General features: G+C 40.9%; 1 protein-coding gene across 1 annotated transcript; it reads right to left on the bottom strand.

The window, feature by feature from the left end:
• Positions 1-7,967: 7,967 nt before the first annotated feature.
• On the bottom strand, positions 7,968-19,933 carry LOC135474165 (deoxyribose-phosphate aldolase-like). Its single transcript, XM_064754157.1, is given in 9 exon segments — positions 7,968-10,341; positions 10,926-11,038; positions 14,239-14,367; positions 15,788-15,851; positions 15,853-15,923; positions 17,125-17,223; positions 18,227-18,374; positions 18,921-19,018; positions 19,897-19,933. Coding segments are annotated over 9 exon segments (960 nt in total). The 5' UTR covers positions 19,928-19,933; the 3' UTR covers positions 7,968-10,134.
• Between the last annotated feature and the right edge of the window lie 2,676 nt (positions 19,934-22,609).

The raw sequence follows: 22,609 nt of genomic DNA, 5'->3' as shown, positions 1-22,609 counted from the left end.
AAAAAGTTACACCCACCACCGGATACAAAGTATACGCAGCTTCACAAACTTGGCTTAGAGGAGAATCTCAACGCTCATTCTAATTTGAAACCTCGTGATGTAACTACCCATAAAATTTCACCGGTCAGCTCTTTTAAGCAAAACGAAAAAGACTTTCCAGAAAGCAGGAAAATGTCTCGAAGAAACGTTACACAAACGTTTCGTTTGGATTCCACGACTAAAAACTGTGTTTATCCTGTTCAGTTTCAACCAGATGGTCTTCCGTCTAAGTATTCCAGTCATCAAAGTGAAGATGATCCTGATCCGAATGATAGCCCGGAGACCAACATGTCAAAACAAGCTCATGTTCTGGACGATTTCCCCAGTAAATGCGAGAACACAGCTGTGACAAAAGTGGAGCTGGGCAATGAACTGAAGGGAATTATTCCCAGCGTGACGAAATCGAAACACGAAAATAGGGAGTTGTATCCGATCTTTGACTGGACGCAGCAGAAACGAGATGATGCCATGAGGGTAAGATTTCTGGACCCTGTGTTGAAAAACTGCGATAACAACAGTAACACTCAGATGGGACGCAAGCCTTTTTTAAGCGATATGAAGGGGTTAAGACTAAGGGGGAGCTACGAAGATATCTACCGATTTGTGCCAGACAAAATGAATATAGAGTTAGATTGGAAACTAATACAACAGTACCGTAGACGTGTGAGAAAACCATTCGGAGATCAACCAAGACAACCGTCTCCTTCGTTTAGCCCCCTCTTGAACCCACCACCTACGGCCATGGAATTTAATATTACGGATTTAGAAACTCGACTGGAATTAGAGCGGCCACCCTCATCCGCCAATATCGTTCCTACAAGTGCTCCAACAAGTGTCTCCATTAGTGTGCCTGTCTGCGATACATATACCCAAAAGGCAGAGTTGGATACTGGGGCTCCAGCTATCAATGGTACTGCATGCAAGCCCGTCTCCACGGCTCTTGTGCTTGCCAAAAAAACCAAATTCCCAGAGACTTCATTCGATCCTGAACCAACAACAGTGTCTCAAATTAATGAAAGGTCACAGAGAGAACTTGACACACCCAGCAAAATGGTGGCTATGAAAGGCGAATGTGGTCAAGACGATAACGACGAAGTACAAAAAACAGGACAACAACGAGGAAACAGGAAGCAAACTAATGCAGCTAATGACCAAATCTCTACCACAATTCTTCCCGCAGAACAGCCTATTCAGGTGGTTATCAAAGTAATTCCACCCATTGTAGAGGATTCACTTTCGGATGACGAATACAATGGTTGTAATTTAGACGAAAAGGGTATATCTAATGTGCTAGAAAAGAGAACGATTATCAACAAACCATCCAGTGCTTTCCTTGCCGTCCCGCGAATAGACGTGTCCTTCGAAGGCCGTTTCCCGGACAAAGCACTAAAACATCACTTTTCCGGCCATGGATCAGCTACCGGATTGAGCGTTGACCGGTCCAAGATAAGTTCCTCTTCTGGATCAGCGATAATGCTGGCCATCGACGAAGCAGATTCGCAGGGCACTACGGAGTGTGAAGACGGTGTGCAAAGTTCGAGAAGTGCGACAGTAAATCTCCCCAGGAAACACGTACCTAACAAAAGCATTGTGTTCATCTCACCAGCTGTAGAAAAAGTTGAGGAGATGCCTGTGTTAAAGTTACAAAAATAATTATTGCACGAGGTGTGTACAATAAGACTCATATATATATATATATATATATATATATATATATATATATATATATATATATATATATATATATGGACGCTATATATTTTGCCATTCATGCAGGCCCCGATATGAAGGCGTATTAATGCGCGGAATGGTGAGTCGCCTGTTTCATATATGTGTATAAATTACAAAGAAATGTATATATATATTGATATGTTGCACAGATTAGGCTTCTTGTTTTCAAGCATTAGAATGCCTGTCTACGTGGTCTTTATGTCCACTATGTAGACCTGTGTACATTTCTGTAAGATTTTAGCAGTAATGAAAAAAACTGACTAAACAGGGAATGTATGAGCCTCATTTTATCGGCTGACTTTCGTGCAGTTTGTAAAACTTAACAACGTGTATATCATCTGAACAAATATTCCAATAGGCCGGAACTAAATCTGACGTTCTTCACGTTTTCACACATTTCTATACAACACAATGTAGCCAATAATGCCTTCATATTCAGAAATAATAATACGTGTGGATACATATGTGTCCATCTGTTTACATGACTCAGTACCTGTCCGTTTATATGTTCGATTTGATGTCTGGAGCTGTCCAAAGTTATAATACAGTATTAATGTATTCCCAGTGGTACAATAGGGTCAGACATGTATAACGGTTTTCCTGGCAATAGCTTTTGTCTAATGCGTTGTATATTAAACTTTTCGGTACTGTTCATATTTTGTAAATCATGTTATTAAAGTAAGAAAAAAGAAAAAAAAATCCAATTGCCTTACACCTCTGCCATTTATTTAGATCACTAAGCCATTTCCAGAGGTCTTTTATAGCTCATTACGGGACGCCACACATAACAATGTGTACATAGTGACCCATTAGTGAAAAATACGTTCACGAGGTTCACTTACTATCAGCATATTATCAACAGTTGTTTCGGTTAACTGAATAGTGGTGTGATTGTGTGAGAACATGCACGTGACGAGCATTTTGACACTACACGGACCACCAGTTATTCATTTATTTATTTATTGGTGTTTAAGACCGTAGTGAAGAATTATATTCAGTTACGTGAGGGAGGTCATATGTATGGTCGTTCCTTCACCAGTTTCTTGACAATCATTCTGCCTTAAAACTACTGCCGAAACAACCATCGTTGGATTCGAACCCGCGACCTCATGGAAGTTACCCTTCAGCTTATATAGTAAACTGTGGAACCAGTGCAGCGAAGACTTGTGTTACATTGCTCAGGGGCTAGTTATCCAAGAGTGTGGAATAAGTTAAACCGGGCTTAGATATTACTACGAGCCTGGTCTTAATACAAAACCAGTATGATTCTAATCAAAACTAAAACTAATTCACGGATTAATTGCAAATACGCCTTTGAAAACGGGGCGAGGTGTTGATTAATAGGCGCTGTGGTCTATATGTGCATACGATGGTTCACGTCCTGTTCAGTCAAGCGATTACGGCTTAGTGATCTTACATATGAAAGGATTAAATAACCAGGTTGGTGTTTTAAGCCATAACCCAGGGCATTTTATTGATTTGAAAGTGTTCAGAGTGAGGAGTAGTTAGATTCGTGCTAAGCCTATAAGCAAAGAAAAATAGCTGACACACCACCCCATTTGAAACTATCAGCATGCCCCTATAATATGTGTATATTATAGCGAGGTTTATGTGGATGAAAACAAGCTAGAATGATGTTTTATGTTATTATTTTACATAAATTCATATTCTCTCTATTGGTAACAAGATCACATATGTCATATATTTATATTCATATACTCTGTTTTGTAATGACACGTTTAATTGCAGTGACACCTACTGGTGACTTTACAGTGTGATCAAGCCACAGACATTGTTTATTAGTCAGACAATGTCAATGGTAAATATATGAATCCATTTGTAATTTGCACAAAGGTGACATATACCTGATTTATCAGAGGTAAAATGATATGAAGGCATACCATTGTATAATATGTCCTTAGTTATTACAGTACATTCATATTAAAAAACAGATATAAATAATAAATAGAATTACATGTAGAAGTAGATTGTCTCTCTCTGTAGCAACATATATGACAATAGCAGTATTCATTATCCTCTCTCATGTATTTTATCTGCTCATTTTTCTTCTGGAAGCCTAATATACATTCATATGTGTAGCCTAAAAAGTTTTCGTACCAGTAAACAGCTATCCTTTAACGGAGAATCTGTGGATTCCCCCTGATATCATTGTTTGATTGGTGACAATATATGTGGTCGACAAAGCTAATGTTTTATTGTTACATTCATTAACTTGCCAAAGGGTAGTGGTTTACTCTTGGCACTCCAGTTTCCTCTAACCATAAAAACTGACCGCCGTCAAATGACAGAAACATTCTTGAACATGGCGTTAAACACCACTCAAATTAGTCAACGGTTAACACGGTAAACCCTTACTTAGCAGTAGAACGGGTGAGTGAATGCTTGGGGTTTAACGTCGTGCTCAACAATTTGTCGTCATATGACGACGAAGGAATCCTTAGGGTGTATGTAATGTACCTCCTTATTGCAGGACGGGTTTCCACCGCTCTTTTATCTAGTGCTGCTTCAATGAGAGGACTTACCGAAGGCAAGTATGGCGCCCCGCCCGAGCCATAATACTGATAAGAGTTAACCAGTCGTTGCACTATCCCTTTCATGCTGAACGCCAAGCGAGGAAGTTACAACTTCCTCTTTTAAAGTCTTAGGTGTGACTCGACCCGGGATTGATCCTGGACCTACCGCTCCAGAAGCGGACGCTCTAAGCAGTAGAACGAAGGTCGTATGCAGGGCACTTAAAATGTAGATGTAGCTTGTCTTTATCACTACCGCTTCGGGGTCTGCAGATGAACTGTTGGCAATTGTCACAATTTGTATAAACAAGGTTTCAGTCGATTTTCAGAAGTAACTTTACATAGTTTCCATGGGAACGATCTACATTTGTATCTTGTCTGACGCACTTCCTTCCGCCCTGTCAGTATTTTCTGTTCTTTCTTGGAATGTTTGGATCCATTGGTTTCCACGATATTGCAATTATCATGGATACAAACCGGAGACATTTCATTCTAGAAAGCAAATTGATTGACTACGTCGCGAGCAACGTCATTTCCTACCTGTACAGCGACCATTCTTGAAAGACCTATAAGGAAACAGAAACTCAAAATATCTTCAAATATCTGTCATGTACATAGTGAAATTTATAACGCCATCCAATTGGCATCCGGTCTCACCCGGAGATCCCCTTAAAAGCCTGTACTTGTTCTTCTCACTAATCCGTACATCCTGGACCGCGAAAATCCTGATTTATGAAATTCAGTGGTTGATTAAATGAAAATTATAGCGCTTAACATATTCAGACATCCCTTTTTTTTAAACGAGTACCAGGGACTTGCGCAGTGTAATAAATCAAAGGAAATACAATGTAGACAGTATTGGAATAGTTGCGTTTTGAGCACGGACACCATTAAACTAAACGGCATCGATAATGACCGCTAGCTGGAGAAAGCAAGACTAAGAGAAACACCTCGACGTATAAATGCCTGAGTTTAAGGTTACCGACATTTACAGAGATGTAAATGTACACAATGTAAAGATAACGTAAATCTCTGCAACTAGCTTACTATTTATCCCCCTTTCTGTTAAATAATCATGGCAGCATTTGAACCTATACATTAAGCTATACACATGCTACCACAAAAAGGATTAATTCCACTGACTCATGTACATATGTAAATAGTATACCAAGGCACTGCCATTATCTATCCAAAATATTCATGTGTTAAAAAAAATAAAATAAAACACTGATTTGATGGGCCACGATATCCGCCAGGAAAGTGACCCTAAAACCAGTATTTAAACCAAAACTACCGACATTCGTTCAACTGGAGAGAAGCGAGTCTAGATAAAACATTCCAAATTTGCTAACATGTAAAGGGTTCATAAGATATACTGATACTTGCTGTCTACCAGCATCTTCCCCAACACATCCGTACATATCAGACGCTTCCTGCATTTCCTGTGTTGCAATGCGCAAATAAGGACAGCTGATTTCTTAGAATGTGCACTGACCTTCAAAAATGTAGTACAGGATTAAAATTCAGTCCCACTAACTCGACGGTAACTTGAGGTAGAGGAGTCATATGTATTTATTTTTTCTGAGACTTACAACCTCTGTCGCTAGCGCAGAGTAATGACCCAGGAGTCTCTCACCAATGCGGTCGCTGTGAGTTCAAGTCCAGCTCATGCTGGCTTCCTCTCCGGCCGTACGTGGGAAGGTCTGCCAGCAACCTGCGGATGGTCGTGGGTTTCCCCCGGGCTCTGCCCGGTTTCCACCCACCATAATGCTGGCCGCCGTCGTATAAGTGAAATATTCTTGAGTACGGCGTAAAACACCAATCAAATAAAATAAATAAATAAATACAACCTCTGTAAAATGGTTTGGAGGGCTATCTTGGGTCCACTGCATCTTCAGTAAGATTTCGGTCACGCCACCATGGTCGAGTTTCGTATCTGAACACCGACATACTCTGACGACGTTATGAGGAGGAGACTTTACTCGAGGAACGTGCCGAGGACTCCAGACATATGGCATACAATCAAATGGAATCCCGACCCTGTGAGCACTTTCATTTCTCGGTACGAACGTAATTCTGTGTATTTTAGGGTGAAGTCTTTCTTCTCTGCAGCCTGCCATTTTTGGTGTACAGGTGCATGCTTGGTATCAAAATGATGGAAATTGTCTAAACATGGGCACATATCAGTTTTAATGATAAAAGTTTGAAATTCTGGGCGAGAGGATACAATGAGACAGGTGGTGATGAGGCTGCGAGTGACGTCCACTTGGCGTTGCTAGGCACCCCTCACAGCTGTCGGCTGAGAAAGGTCCATATTTTGACGGTCAACCTATGTCAAGATTTTTATGGCTTCTTTCTCGCTGGCTGGGATAGGTGTACACCAAAGCTTATTTTGCCACGGAATGTTTGGGACTGAGCTACAGCGCTAAACGTTAACATTGTCGCTTATTGAAAATTAATGGCGGTCTGAGGCCAAATAACCCCTGTTCAAAGGGTGATAAAACAGGGAGGCTTCTCATTGACCTGAAGACGACTTAAGCTTGTTTAAGTCAGATTTGGTCATCCACTACCTTTGGGGACCATATATCGATACTGTTCTACAAGTGGTTTAACCCCAGCAAGGCTTAAGGTGTAAGCGCTGTAAGAAAATCCCGGGGTGACGTCACCAAAGCCGCTCACTATCTACATCTCAGCTGGCGATTAGATATAGATTGGCAGGGCATCAAGTCGTCATTAGAGTGACGATAACACAAAAGACAATACTGACTGTAAATAGTGTACGTGACCTTTACAAAATAAGATCCGACAAGGTCATACGCCCTTTAGATGAAATTGGGCGAATATCTAGACATGATCAAAATATTCGAAATTACAACAAGGCAACATTCTTGTAACATATGGAAATATATTGTCCAAAATACATATCTGATTCTTTGTTTCGAATCACCACACACACATGGGATTAAATTCTCTGGTCCTTCAGATCATATATACAAATATGAGCACAAAGTCATTTACAAGGATAACACTGTTATGACATAGGCACATACACTCATATTCATCAGTTACTTAAACCAAAAACTGTCTGTGATTTAATAACATGGATAAAACACAGATAAGGTATTAACTGGGATTACTGAAGTTTCCTGAGGTCTCTAACAAGTGAGAAGTCTTTTACAGATTCCCTGCAAATATTCTAAACAAGCCACATCAAAAATATGTTCTTCAGAGTATATTCTGACCAAGTAGCCGAGTCTGAAGTCATGTTGTACCAGTGACAAATACCAACAACCTCATGGGTATTCTCTCTGCCAATCTGTCATTCCTACAACCTTTTCAACAGTTGTACAACAGTGATAAGGGATATCCTTAAACCGAGAAGAAAACCAAGCACTGAGCTCCACTATGTATTCCAACTCACCTTTAACACACTTTCTCATGGCAGTACATTAACAAGTGTGGAGAAGAAATACCCCAAATTGGCTCCTCAGAACATAATAAATTGGCTCCTCAGAACATAATAAATGGGCTCCTCAGAACATTATAAATTGGCTTGCCAGAACATTATAAATTGGCTCCCAAGAACATTATAAATTGGCTCGCCAGAACATTATAAATTGGCTCGCCAGAATATTATACATTGGCTCCCCAGAACATTATAACATTATAAATTGGCTTGCCAGAACATTATAAATTGGCTTGCCAGAACATTATAAATTGGCTCCCCAGAACACTATAAATTGGCTCGCCAGAACATTATAAATTGGCTCCCCAGAACATTATAACATTATAAATTGGCTTGCCAGAACATTATAAATTGGCTTGCCAGAACATTATAAATTGGCTTGCCAGAACATTATAAACTGGCTCCCCAGAAAATCATAAATTGGCTCCTCAGAACATTATAAATTGGCTCCTCAGAACATTATAAAAGCAAATCCAAATCTACAGAAGCGCAAAGCCCTGTATCATGTTGAACAGGGCTGACTTTAAATATTCAAGTTTATTACGTAAGACACACCTGAATGCTTCACATACCACTTAACTAATTTGTATTGAAGCCTTTACTTGAAAAGGGAATTCCTTCAAAGTACATACTTTGCCCATCCAAGTTTTCTACGACGGATGTACATGATGACACAGTATGAAGTATTAACAGTATAGCCAATAACCTGAAGAATGTCAACAATATACCACCACAAACCTTTTTATGTAATCGTTACCGATAAAAAGTTAAACTACAAATTAAAATTACATTACTGTGTAAAATAGGGCTTCAAATACACATATTCAGTCCATGAGACATCAAAGAGTCAAACCTACCAATACTAATCTGCATGAACAAGATCACCAATGAGACAGACAAAGAAATCTGTAAAATACTTCTGTTGTTGTTATAAGAGTTTATGGGAAAGTTGGTTCACTAAAGTACCTAGGCTGTACGCTGAAGGAACCATAATGGATACGCACTGATGCCTAGATGTATCAGCCTGTACATAGTTTAAAATAAAAAGAGATTTAATATCGCTCATTCAAGCCATGCATTCAAGTCTTGACGTGCATGTATGTAGGCATGGTTTTATCACATCTCAAATTCTTCCAGGGAGAGTTCCCAGTAAAGAAACTTCCAGGAAGAGTTCCCAGTAAAGACACTTCCAGAAAGAGTTCCCAGTAAAGACACTTCCAGAAAGAGTTCCCAGTCAAGAGTCAAGAAACTTCCAGAAAGAGCTCCTCGTCAAGACAATTCCACAAAGCGTTCCCAGTAAAGAAACTTCCAGGAAGAGTTCCCAGTAAAGACACTTCCAGAAAGAGTTCCCAGTAAAGACACTTCCAGAAAGAGTTCCTAGTCAAGAGTCAAGAAACTTCCAGAAAGAGCTCCTCGTCAAGACAATTCCACAAAGCGTTCCCAGTAAAGAAACTTCCAGGAAGATTTCACAGTGAAGGCACTGTCAGGAAGAGTTTGCAGGAAAGACGCTTCCAGGAAGAGTTCTCAATCAAGACACTGTCAGGAAGAGTTCTCAGTCAATACACATCAAGGAATTCCTAATCAGGACACTTCCTTAAAGTAGTTCAGTTTTGAACGGATTCTGAAGACCCTACCTTGACCCATATCTTACACATACTTACATAGTGTATACACAGTCTAATTACATTATTTATCATTTATAATATGATGTTATTAATGTTATGTTATACTCAAACATATATGTACATGTATATGAACTTTAAATGAACTGATCATTGCAAGGCTAGGTGGTCGCAGATGCATACGTGTACACATATGCATTTGTGACCTAAAATGGACATGTAGCATATAGAGCAAATTACATCTAGATGTCCTGCAGCAGTTAACCAGTGTGTGTGTTTTCAGTGCTAATACACTGTATAATATGGAACTGTGCATAACGGACCAAACACATTCGTACTCAGCTAATAACACAAGTTATTTACGATGATAATTATGATTTAATTTAATTATTTAAATTCCACTAATTTAATGATGATGATAAAGCACTCCTGTCTTACATGTATTTTACCTTGGTTAATTGTATCATGCTTGCAGACCAAAATACACATTTCTTGAAACCATTTTTTTTAAGGAAACTGAGGGCACATTTAATTTTAGCTGCTTTATGTGATCTCAATGAACAGCTTATCACAGCAATGTAAATCTAAATCAAAGGAGCACTGTATGTTCATTATGTATTTTGGCCTTAACAAGTTAACAAAACTGTTTCCATATACAATGTATTAAAGTGACAGTTTGGATTTTTTTTTTCAATCAGAAAAACACACCCACACATATACTATTTTTATCATCACATTCCATGATTTAAGCCAGTGGTAGTTCGTGGGCCGCAGCATAGCGACCAGTCACATGGTGGAACAGCTGACGCTCTATGTCCCCCAACAAAGAACTTGCCCCAATGCGGAAGAGCAAGGGTTGCATCCACTCCACCCCGAGCTCCTCCTTCATCAGGCTCAGCCATGTACAGGCGTCCTTAGCAGACCGGATCCCTCCAGCTGGTTTGAACCCTACCTGTAAACAACAAAGCCTTCAATCATTTCAGGTGTCCTTTCCCCTATTTCCACTTTTCTGTCTACCAGATTTGCAGACAGTGTTCACCGAAAAGCACCAAAAAAGTTAAGAGCTTGAAAGGTTGAAAAGGTAGAAGATTTACAGTATATAAAAACAAACATCTGAAATGCCATGTTTTATTTTAATTTTTTTTTCAATTTTACACAAACATAAAAGTTAAAGTGCTTAGAAAGAGAAGGTTGACTGCAAAATATAATCAAACAATGAGACAATTCAATTATGTGGGCAACGACACATATTTAAAACAAACACCTGGCTAGTTTACTCATGCTAAACAAGTCACATGGTCGGAAACGAAATGCAATACCGCAAACTCCCGGTTGGTATGTCTGATATCTTCAAATAAATACATCTCCCAAACCACTATTAATAGCAAAAGAGACAAATGTTGAATTCTTACAGACTTACTAGGCATGAATCATTTAGATAATAAGTCAATAGTAGTTTAATAATTGAACTGTTGAATTTAAAATACTGAAAAACGAAATTGATATACAGATACTAATTATTTGTGTTTTTGTCACCTTGTAACCCGTTCTCTTGTAGTACTCTCTGATCGCTCGGGTCATCACCAGGCCTACTGGAAGGGTGGCATTGACAGCTTCTTTACCTGTAGAAGTCTTGATAAAATCAGCACCTTTGAAAAAAAACACACACACACAAGACATTCCACCATGTACAACAGAAGGCTATTTTCCATAACTAAAACTACTATGTTTTTTTCTTTTAGAGAATCTAAACTGACATGCCAGCTAGCACAGCGAGTTTTGACTGTGTGCTGTAGACATTTGCTACCGACCTAAATTACTATGAACAGTCCAAGGTAAGTCTTCCTGAGTAAAATTCTGCTCCCAGTTACTGGTTGACTAGACAATAAGTGTCATCAAAAGTTGAACAACTTTTTCCGTTTCTAGAGAACATATTTTAAACCATCAGTTTTATGATATACACTCCCTTTTTCACTTAAGAAGTCCAGGTTGACATGAAAGCCTGGACATTCTGACATTATGAGAAATAAAAGTCCATCATTGCCACACAGACTGGACTGAGTCTATTTTTGACCACAGAATCTTTACTGATCACTGATGATCATAGCTTGTGGCACTCAAGAATATTTCACTTATACGACGGCGGCCAGCATTATGGTGGGTGGAAACCGGGCACAGCCCGGGGGAAACCCACGACCATCCGCAGGTTGCTGGCAAACCTTCCCACTTACGGCCGGAGAGGAAGCCAGCATGAGCTGGACTTGAACTCACAGCGACCGCACGATTATTTGTGACAGAGCAAAACATAATCTACAAATTCCTCAATTATTTACATCTACTTGAGCCTATGGGATACCGGCATAAGTCCGGAGTGAGACGTGTTCCACTCCAGCGTCCACAGCGCATCATCACAGTGGGTAAGCCAAATATGTCACAGATGAACCCACAGAGCGCAGCATGTTTGGTGCAGTAAAACAAAACCTTTTTGATGTGCAAGTCCTATGTCACAATGGCGGCATCTTTTGTTAGAGGAAAATCTGCTAGTACCCCTTTCAAAAGTGTATAAAAATTAAACTAGCATTAAATAACAGTCTCGTCATAACACCAACTAACGGCACTTAAGTCCATATTAAAGTTAATACCTGGCTTACTGGTATAGTCCTAATGCCCTACAGCACCATCAAGTTGCTCATGCAGTGCCCTCCACTGTCAGTACCACTCACCTGCCATCAAGTTGCTCATGCAGTACCCTTCACTGTGAGTACCACTCACCTGCCATCAAGTTGCTCATGCAGTGCCCTCCACTGTCAGTACCACTCACCTGCCATCAAGTTGCTCATGTAGTACCCTTCACTGTGAGTACCACTCACCTGCCATCAAGTTGCTCATGCAGTGCCCTCCACTGTCAGTACCACTCACCTGCCATCAAGTTGCTCATGCAGTACCCTCCACTGTCAGTACCACTCACCTGCCATCAAGTTGCTCATGCAGTGCCCTCCACTGTGAGTACCACTTACCTGCCATCAAGTTGCTCATGCAGTGCCCTCCACTGTCAGTACCACTCACCTGCCATCAAGTTCCTCATGCAGTGCCCTCCACTGTGAGTACCACTCACCTGCCATCAAGTTGCTCATGCAGTACCCTCCACTGTCAGTACCACTTACCTGCCATCAAGTATCTCATGCAGTACTCTCCACTGTGAGTACCACTTACCTGCCATCAAGTTCCTCATGCAGTACCCTCCACTGTCAGTACCACTTATCTGCCATCAAGTTCCTCATGCAGTACCCTCCACTGTCAGTACCACTCACCTGCCATCAAGTTGCTCATGCAGTACCCTCCACTGTGAGTACCACTTACCTGCCATCAAGTATCTCATGCAGTACTCTCCACTGTGAGTACCACTTACCTGCCATCAAGTTGCTCATGCAGTACCCTTCACTGTGAGTACCACTTATCTGCCATCAAGCATCTCATGCAGTGCCCTCGACTGTGAGTACCACTCACCTGCCATCAAGTTGCTCATGCAGTACCCTCCACTGTCAGTACCACTCACCTGCCATCAAGTTGCTCATGCAGTACCCTTCACTGTGAGTACCACTTATCTGTAGTACCCTCCACTGTGAGTACCACTCACCTGCCATCAAGTTGCTCATGCACTACCCTCCACTGTGAGTACCACTCACCTGTCATCAAGTTGCTCATGCAGTGCCCTCCACTTTCAGTACCACTTATCTGCCATCAAGTTGCTCATGCAGTGCCCTCCACTGTCAGTACCACTCACCTGCCATCAAGTTCCTCATGCAGTGCTCTCCACTGTCAGTACCACTTATCTGCCATCAAGCTGCTCATGTAGTACCCCCACTGTAAGTAGCACTTATTTGCCATCAAGTTGCTCATGCAGTACCCTCCACTGTCAGTACCACTTACCTGCCATCAAGTTGCCCATGCAGTACCCCCACTGTAAGTACCACTTATCTGCCATCAAGCATCTCATGCAGTGCCCTCGACTGTGAGTACCACTCACCTGCCATTAAGTATCTCATGCAGTACTCTCCACTGTGAGTACCACTTACCTGCCATCAAGTTGCTCATGCAGTACCCTCCACTGTGAGTACCACTTATCTGTCATCAAGTTCCTCATGCAGTACCCTCCACTGTCAGTACCACTCACCTGCCATCAAGTTGCTCATGCAGTACCTTCCACTGTCAGTACCACTCACCTGCCATCAAGTTGCTCATGCAGTACCCTTCACTGTGAGTACCACTCACCTGCCATAAAGTTGCTCATGCAGTACCCTACACTGTGAGTACCACTTATCTGCCATCAAGTTGCTCATGCAGTACCCTTCACTGTGAGTATCACTTATCTGCCATCAAGTTGCTCATGCAGTACCCTTCACTGTGAGTACCACTTATCTGCGATCAAGTTGCTCATGCAGTGCCCTCCACTGTGAGTACCACTCACCTGCCATCAAGTTGCTCATGCAGTGCCCTCCACTGTCAGTACCACTTATCTGCCATCAAGTTGCTCATGCAGTACCCTCCACTTACTTGCCATCAAGTTGCTCATGCAGTACCCTCCACTTACCTGCCATCATGTTGCTCATGCAGTACCCTCCACTGTCAGTACCACTCACCTGCCATCAAGTTGCTCATGCAGTACCCTCCACTGTCAGTACCACTCACCTGCCATCAAGTTGCTCATTCAGTACCCTCCACTTACCTGCCATCAAGTTGCTCATTCAGTACCCTCCACTTACCTGCCATCAAGTTGCTCATGCAGTACCCTCCACTTACCTGCCATCAAGTTGCTCATGCAGTACCCTCCACTGTCAGTACCACTCACCTGCCATCATGCAGGCCATGCTGGCCTTGTATACATTAATCATAGAGCCCAGTTCTCCCACAGCCAGGATGGTCTTAAGGTGAGCTTCCCCACACGCTTCTCTCATCTGTCTGACCTCATTGTATACACCTGAGGGAGGAGAGGTTTACATAGGAATAAATATATAAATACTGTTTGAGGAGGATGCAAAATTGCAGCGAACTAAGGCAACAATGCAAAGATGAATATCTCAGATTTCCAAACCCAACTAATGAAGACAAAAAACAAAACATCCCAAGAGGAAAAATTTAGACTTTCTTAAATACATGTTCTCTGGCTCTGTAAGTACTATGACAAATGGCCTTAAATTTTGCTTCAAAAATTGCACTTTTAGAGGCAAAAAACAAAAAAAAAACTTTACAAATGAGAATACACCTCTGTGTGCACTGTTCTGGGCAGGGAGTGATACACATCTTGTCTGAATCTTCAATCTATGTGGGGGCCTCCGTGGCTCAGTCAGTTAGCGCGTTAGCACAGCGTAGTGACCCAGAAGCCTCTCACCAATGCGGTCGCATTCAAGACCAGCTTATGCTGGCTTCCTCTCCGGCTGTACGTGGGAAGGTCTGTCAGCAACCTGCGGATGGTCGTGGGTTTTCCCCGGGCTCTGCTCGGTTTCCACCCACCATAATGCTGGCCACCATCGAATAAGTGAAATATTCTTGAGTACGGCGTAAAACACCAATCCAAAAAAAAACCTATGTGTTTGATTGTTATTTTATGTCATACTCCGGCTACTCCAGTATAATTTTTAGCTTATACTACTGTCACTTTTTTCATAGCCGTAAGAAATTGAAGTGTTCGGGTTTGGAAAGTCACAGATAAACTTTTCCCATGTATCACGTACAGATATTAACACCAGGCTAATGGAAGACAGATGGTCTTCAATGCACGTACTACTGCATCAATGGCTGCACAAGTGTCATCAACAGCTTATTTTCAACAATGTTCCATGAACAATAAGAGCAAAATCCACAAATTCCATGTCTAAAGCCGAGATTGAACCCATAGCGTGTTTCCTAGCGATGGAAATGCTTATCTTAACCTCTCCACAACAACCCACTCCAGTCCTCTCCAAACATGCCTGATTACACATAACTGAATGACAACCCTAAATTTCTGCAATAGTTCCGCTACCACGAGGCATTTAGATCCATCTTTGTTTTTTTTTTTCCCTTACATAGCTATTAGCACATTAAATGTAAAACACTGGATAATATTTAGGGAAGTTCTGGAGCAGAACACAAAAAGCAACAGTGACATCTGATCTTATATCACCACTGTCAGCCATTCAGTTGTACATCAATCCCTGACAGAAACTGTGCCACCTGACAGAAACCGTGCCACCTGACAGAAACAGTGCCACCTGACCTGAAAGAAACTGTGCCACCTGACCTGAAAGAAACTATGCCACCTGACAGAAACAGTGCCACCTGACAGAAACCATGCCACCTGACAGAAACAGTGCCACCTGACAGAAATAGTGCCACCGGATAGAAATAGTGCCACCTACCCTTCCAGTTGCCGGTCAGGGCGTAATGTCGGTTAATAACGACGTCCACCTCCAGCGCCCCCGTCGGCGACCACCTGCCGACACTCCTCCAGGCGGGTCTTCAGTGGGTATTGTCCTGATGGGAAGCCTGTAGCAACTGTGGGAGGCAACAGCAAAAGTTTTACCTCAGTTAAGTTACTACTGATGAAATATAACTGCTTATTGTTAAGGTATTACTTTCTATAAGAAGTACAGATAATGCAATAGGTGGACAAATTTGCCTCCCCCATCCCTTGATTTTTCTGATATAACACCAGCCAAAACAGGCAAAAAGCATTAAAACAGGTATGTTTGGACTGGAATGAGTTGGAACTCAGTGAAGCTTATAGTTATTTGTACCTACATTAACATGGCTGACATAAGCATGACATTTTTTGTTGGTTTTTTTAGATTCCTGAAAATTCTCTTCCCTCAACTACAGTGTAGCTGCATTCCAGCTGAATATTCTATGCCCATGACGGCTCCATGGTCGGCGTATGGTGTGTCCACCATGGTCCGATCATGTTCCTTTGTACGTGTATGATGAATCAGGATTCGGATGTCATGGCACCAACATGGTACCATTGTGTCTGGGCAATTGGAGCATGATTTTATGACATTACGTGCCCGGATGATTTTATGACATCATCACAACTGCTACATGTGTATGTTTTGTGCAAGTGCTCTACTCAACTGAGCCACGGAGGCCCCTGTCTGGCCATGATGGGTGTAAGATAATTGGCAAGATGCAAGCTGTACTGTATCTGATGGTTCCTACTGCCTCAGCTGACCCCTAAGCACCTGCTATGTTGTATACACTTATATACAAACGTATATTCTTTTTAAATCAAGTAAGCTCACTAGCACAGCGCAATAACCCAGGAACCTCTCACCAATGCGGTCACTGTGAGCTCAAGACCAGCTCATGCTGGCTTCCTCTGCGACCGTACGTGGGAAGGTCTTCCAGGACCCTGTGGATGGTCATGGGTTTTCCCCGGACTCTGCCAAGTTCCCTCCCACCATAATGCTGGCCGCCGTCGTATGAATGAAATATTCTTGAGTGCGGCGTAAAACACCAATCAAATAAATAAAGAAATCCATAAATAAATAAATAAATAAATCAAGTAAACATTTTTTCTGTGTCATGTACTCTTTCACCCTAAATCTCAATCACTTCATACAACATACACACAGCAGTAAGCTTGACATTAAGATTCCAACAACAACACCATCCACATGTTCATGTTCCAGGACCATTGCTTTTGTTTACATCTGGTAAAAGGCACTGATTATGTACTAGAAAATGAGAGCAGTTCTACCTGAAGCCACATGGATATCTGGTCCACCTGCCTCTTTGAGGAATTTCACGCATTCTGCCACCCGGCTAGGGTACACACATACACAGCCTGTTGTTATTCCTGCAAACAGGACAAATGCTACGTACAAGTTAACATGTATGTAAAGCCTGTTGTTATTCCTGCAAACAGGACAAATGCTACATACAAGTTAACATATATGTAAAGCCTGTTGTTCCTGCAAACAGGACAAATGCTACGTACAAGTTAACATGTATGTAAAGCCTGTTGTTATTCCTGCAAACAGGACAAATGCTACGTACAAGTTAACATATATGTAAAGCCTGTTGTTCCTGCAAACAGGACAAATGCTACGTACAAGTTAACATGTATGTAAAGCCTGGTGTTATTCAGGCAAACAGGACAAATGGTACATACAAGTTAACATGTATGTAAAGCCTGGTGTTATTCAGGCAAACAGGACAAATGGTACATACAAGTTAACATGTATGTAAATACATGGGGAGCATCTCCCACTTGATAAAGCTGGGTTAAAGTTGAGTAAAAACACATGATTCCCTGCTGTTATGCTATTATGTTTGTGAAATACTTTTACAAGTACAATAAATATATAAAAACAGCAACATATTACTCAAAAGAACAAATACTTCATAGCCTCAACCAGCCTCTTTTTCATTAAAGAGCCAGTTCTCCATTAGTTCGTTACCAAAATTTAAAAACATTGTCTGGGAAGGTGTTAACGTGATACAATATGAAAACATGCATGTATCAATGAATACTGAATATGGTTTAAGGCCACAGCAGGAATACTTCAGCCATATTGTAGCGAATAAACCAGAATGATATCAAAAATAACTGGTTTTCGTAGCAGATAGGCATCTTCCAATCCAGCTATCAAGACAGATGAGAAATACCCTGTTATAACTCAAAGATCTCCAAAGCATGCTTCAATATTAATAGAGCTATTCTTCATCAAAAAGACCTGTTGTGGGCTACAAGTTTTCACCTGCTGTTTCATATTTAAGCATCGTATTACATAACTTTCTAGAGCATGGCCTATAGTGATAATGATTATCTGTCCAAACATTAACACACAGTACATTACCACTGTTTTCCATTCCCACTGCTTTCAAAAGGTCTTCCCTGATTGGATGTTTGGCTTTGTAGCAAAGTCTCGCTGTATTGGCTGGGGTGTCGTCACCTGAGAGAGTGGTCAGGTCTATACATGTGACAGCCTTCAACAACCAGGCAGCCTGCAGATATTAACATTTTACAGACACGAAGACAGAAGACATACCCTATTTCTTCTAAACTTTGGGACACCTGGTCTGCTTATTTTAGCCAGTATATATATAATTCTAGCAGGAATACTGAGTTTCTTTTTTCTCACATGAAAGACCATCTAATGACCAACATTCTCATATCTTTACTTTTTCACAAGGCTGGGAAAGAAATGTAATATTCTATTTTCACCACTACTAATAACTGTCCCAAATTTGAGAAAAATTAGGGTAACTGACTTAAAATGATATTAGTCTGTTCATCTCATGTTATCTTAAGATTTCAATTCCCGATGACACAAGTGTATCACATAAACACATGTATATTTATTCATTAAATAAACAAATTATTAAACACTGTGACAGTGGAAGACCTGCATGTACTTCATCTGATCAAGCTAGCTATCAATTTACACATTTGTAAATAACCAAACACATGTAAAGATTTGTCTTTATAGAATAGCTATACGCTGAGCCACAAATTAAAGTAAAAACTGTAAAGGAATTCCTTTTGATTACCTGCCACTGTTTCTTAACTGTGCGTCGTGTGCTAAGTGTGTCTGCTCTCCTCTTTATGGCTGGTAAGTTTATGTATACATTGTCCAGCCAGGCGGAATCTTAAACAGAAAACACAAGACCAGACTAATGTATTTATGTGTCTGTATGCATCGCACACAAAGTTTAAAAAGCATAACTGTTTGTCTTTGTGATATCGCATTTGAAGTAACCGAAGTCACGCTTTGTCCACAGCCTTATCATGTTTGTATGTTACAAGATATCTATCAGTCTGTAAAGCATAAATTGACTCTAATACTTTGTATGACCATCTGGATAAAACACTTAATTCCATTGGTAATCTGGTGGTTAGTGCATCCACCTCGAAGTCTGGGAGACCAGGGCCCAGTTTCACAAAGACGTCGTACATGTATGACAATCACACATATAGGACAATAGTGTGGAAATAGTGGAAATATCATCCGCCAAGTGTACGATTAAAATATATCGTACGCCGCTTTGTGAAACTGGGCCCTGGGATCAAACCTGCGTTGGGTGACACCAAATACTTTAAAAATGGTACTTCACACTCAGGTGTACATGTCATGTCTGTATGCCCCTAAGGGTTATTATGGGGATAATAACCCTTAGGGGCATCCTCACTTCCCTCCTTCCCCACCCTAATTGATTGACGGAGCTAACTGATTCATGGTACGCAGATAACAGTACGTCCGAGAACCATCCTCACCCCCTCCCCACCATCCTCACACCCTCTGCAACCACCCCACACTCACCCTCCCACCCCTACCCCACATACATTGGAAACATGTAGTAAAGCAGTATTGTTGACATGGCCTATAATTTGTGCAGAATATATTTCAAAATTGCAAAAGGAGACAACGTTGATTATCAGGCATATAACGGCTTGAAATTATACAAGACTTCACAATTGCCCACGTGATCTTCGTTTGGGTATAATGTGGGAAACACTTCACCTTACCAAACGAACAGCCTGGATTTCTGGCCGCCATGTTTGCTAAAATATCATACAGAGTTAACTCCCTTTGATGCCCACTTGATTTTTATCTCTTCATTCATATTAGCCCTCGGTAATTTCCCGTCAGTCACTGACTGACACGCCATAGCCAAACACAAGCTCTACATATTGGTGCGTTGGAGTATACATACTTGCAAGAAAATGCGATTAGAACACTTTTCTATTTGATAATATTAAATTACATATTAAAAGTTTGTTTTCGAGACAAAGCTTTCATTGTCTCTGGTGGCGAAACAAATGGAAAGCATGATAGTTGTTCATGCAGGCATGTATTATTGCTTGCGAGCTTTCAGTTCAGGAGCGTCCTCTTGAAAATCTAGGTCACATCATACGATTGTACGTGTCTGCGGTTAATAGTATATACACTTTATGCAGTGTCTGACTGTCGCACGTATTGCGTAATGATACAGGGAAAGGTACTATGAAACGAAGAATAGGCCTATATGGCTTACAAGAAAATGAAGAAATTTGTGCCATAAAATATACTGAGGCATATATTTTATACTTCTTGATAGCCGCCAGTGGTCGGAAATAATGACGTCATGGATGAATATACTGGGACCCGCTCTCTTCCGCAACGAAGTTGTGATGACATCTTTCAACAATGATGTCACAACAGCAGGCTACTTAATTACCTGACTGGAAATCTGTATTTAAAGCCATTTTTACGCCCCAACAAGAAAAGTGAGAAGCCTTTTTTATGGTCTTTATATGTTAGGCCACACTGATCAAGTATTCCGTATTAATAGAAAGAAAAAAAAGACGTTTCATGTATCCTTTTATATAGGGATCTCAACTAGATCTATCAACCTACCGTGTACTTAGGGAAACGCCTTACGTCAACAAGTCAGACGACGCCTCTCTCTGTGAAGTAAAATGGCGGTCGTCCACAACAGAGTTTATTAAAGCGCTGGTCATTATCTGCAACATATTCATGGAGACCAAAATAATTGTGCTAGCTATACGTATTTCTTCTTGATCAACATAACGCAGTAATAAGTACATCACGTGACCACTTAACAGCCACTGTTTAATCAAATTGTATAAGTAACAATGTTGTAGATCTCTTGGTGAAATGAAAGCACACCACAATATAGTACAGTTGTGTTGCACTTTCTGCTAATATATGAACTGACGGGGCTAATAACATTTTATTTGTATATTTGTATAATTTCTTACATACCTTTATCTTCGGGAGTTAATGTTAAACGTTGTTGTGGAAATGGATCTTGCGATTATCGACTTGGAACGCCCTTTACGGACTACGAATGGTATAGGAATGTCGGACTTGACGCTTATATTTAGAAGGAAATTATGGTCTCTCTTGGATCACTACAGGCCATATAGGTAGGCCCCTTACCGGTATTTGCTGGGTTCCTAACATACACATATGTAGGCTATAAACCCAGACATGAAGTTTGAACCCAAAACTAGCATGACTTTAAAACCCTATCTGGGACGTACATGTAATTGAACATTTTAGTACTATATATAGTGCGTGCATGATGGCTTGTATAGATCAGGAGCCCAGGGCCTTGAGTCCAAACGAACGAGGAACCAATATCTGAGTGCAGAGCTATTTAGACATTTAGCCACTTAAATTGCCCAGGAATACCCAGGAGTGGATTTCTGCCAGGCGGCATCCATTGCATGTGGCCCCTGGCCCCCTTTAAAGGACCCTTAAAATGGGTCCAGCTTAAACGTTGGAGGTATCAGATTAAAACGAAGCCATATATATTTGTCAGACAAAGTATGACTACTTCACTTGAACGTTAAAAGTCTGTCAAACCGTCTATCTGTGTGCATGGCTGTGTACAGTAGCTTCTCAATAGCATGTATGCCTAGACCCGTGTTAAAGTTTGCGCTACTCATTTATTATGCGTAGCTAGACCTCAAAGTCACCAGAGACAGAAGCAAACGCAAATAATTTTTTTAACATGAAAACATATTTGCATGAATAATACGAAGCAAACCGTTATGAAAGTGTACCTGACAGAACAAGTTTGTACGTCATATAATTATACAAAATTATACATCGTATAACATCGTATAATCGTACAACACTAAGAGCTGGGAGATACATAAAATAATCTATTGTCACTACAATATGACTGAAATGTAATCCTTGGGACAGAAAATCTTTAACTTATTAATGCATTACATAAAGCATGTGATCAGTATGTATATTCCATAAACGCTAAAAACTAACTTTTCAAATTTACATGCTATGTTTTCTGAGTGGTGCCAAATTAGATTATGTCATTGCAACATAATATTACTGGCAACATCCTTACACCAAGAAAAGGGGCCTCCGTGACTCAGTTGGTTAGCGCGCTAGCGCAGCGTAATGACCCAGGAATCTCTCACCAATGCGGTCGCTGTGAGTTCAAGTCCAGCTCGTGCTGGCTTCCTCTCCGGCCGTACGTGGGAAGGTCTTCCAGCAACCTGCGGATGGTCGTGGGTTTCCCCCGGGCTCTGCCCGGTTTCCACTCACCATAATGCTGGCCGCCGTCGTATAAGTGAAATATTCTTGAGTACAGCGTAAAACACCAATCAAATAAATAAATAAATACACCAAGAAAAATATTATGTTGGAGTAACAGAATAATTATGTCATATGTAACAGGAGAGTTTGTCGCAATAACACAGTATACTG

The sequence above is a fragment of the Liolophura sinensis genome, chromosome 1, assembly GCF_032854445.1.
Source record: "Liolophura sinensis isolate JHLJ2023 chromosome 1, CUHK_Ljap_v2, whole genome shotgun sequence".
NCBI lineage: Eukaryota > Metazoa > Mollusca > Polyplacophora > Chitonida > Chitonidae > Liolophura > Liolophura sinensis.
Note: the sequence above shows the minus strand (reverse complement) of the source record. Positions and strands in the feature narration are given on the sequence as shown.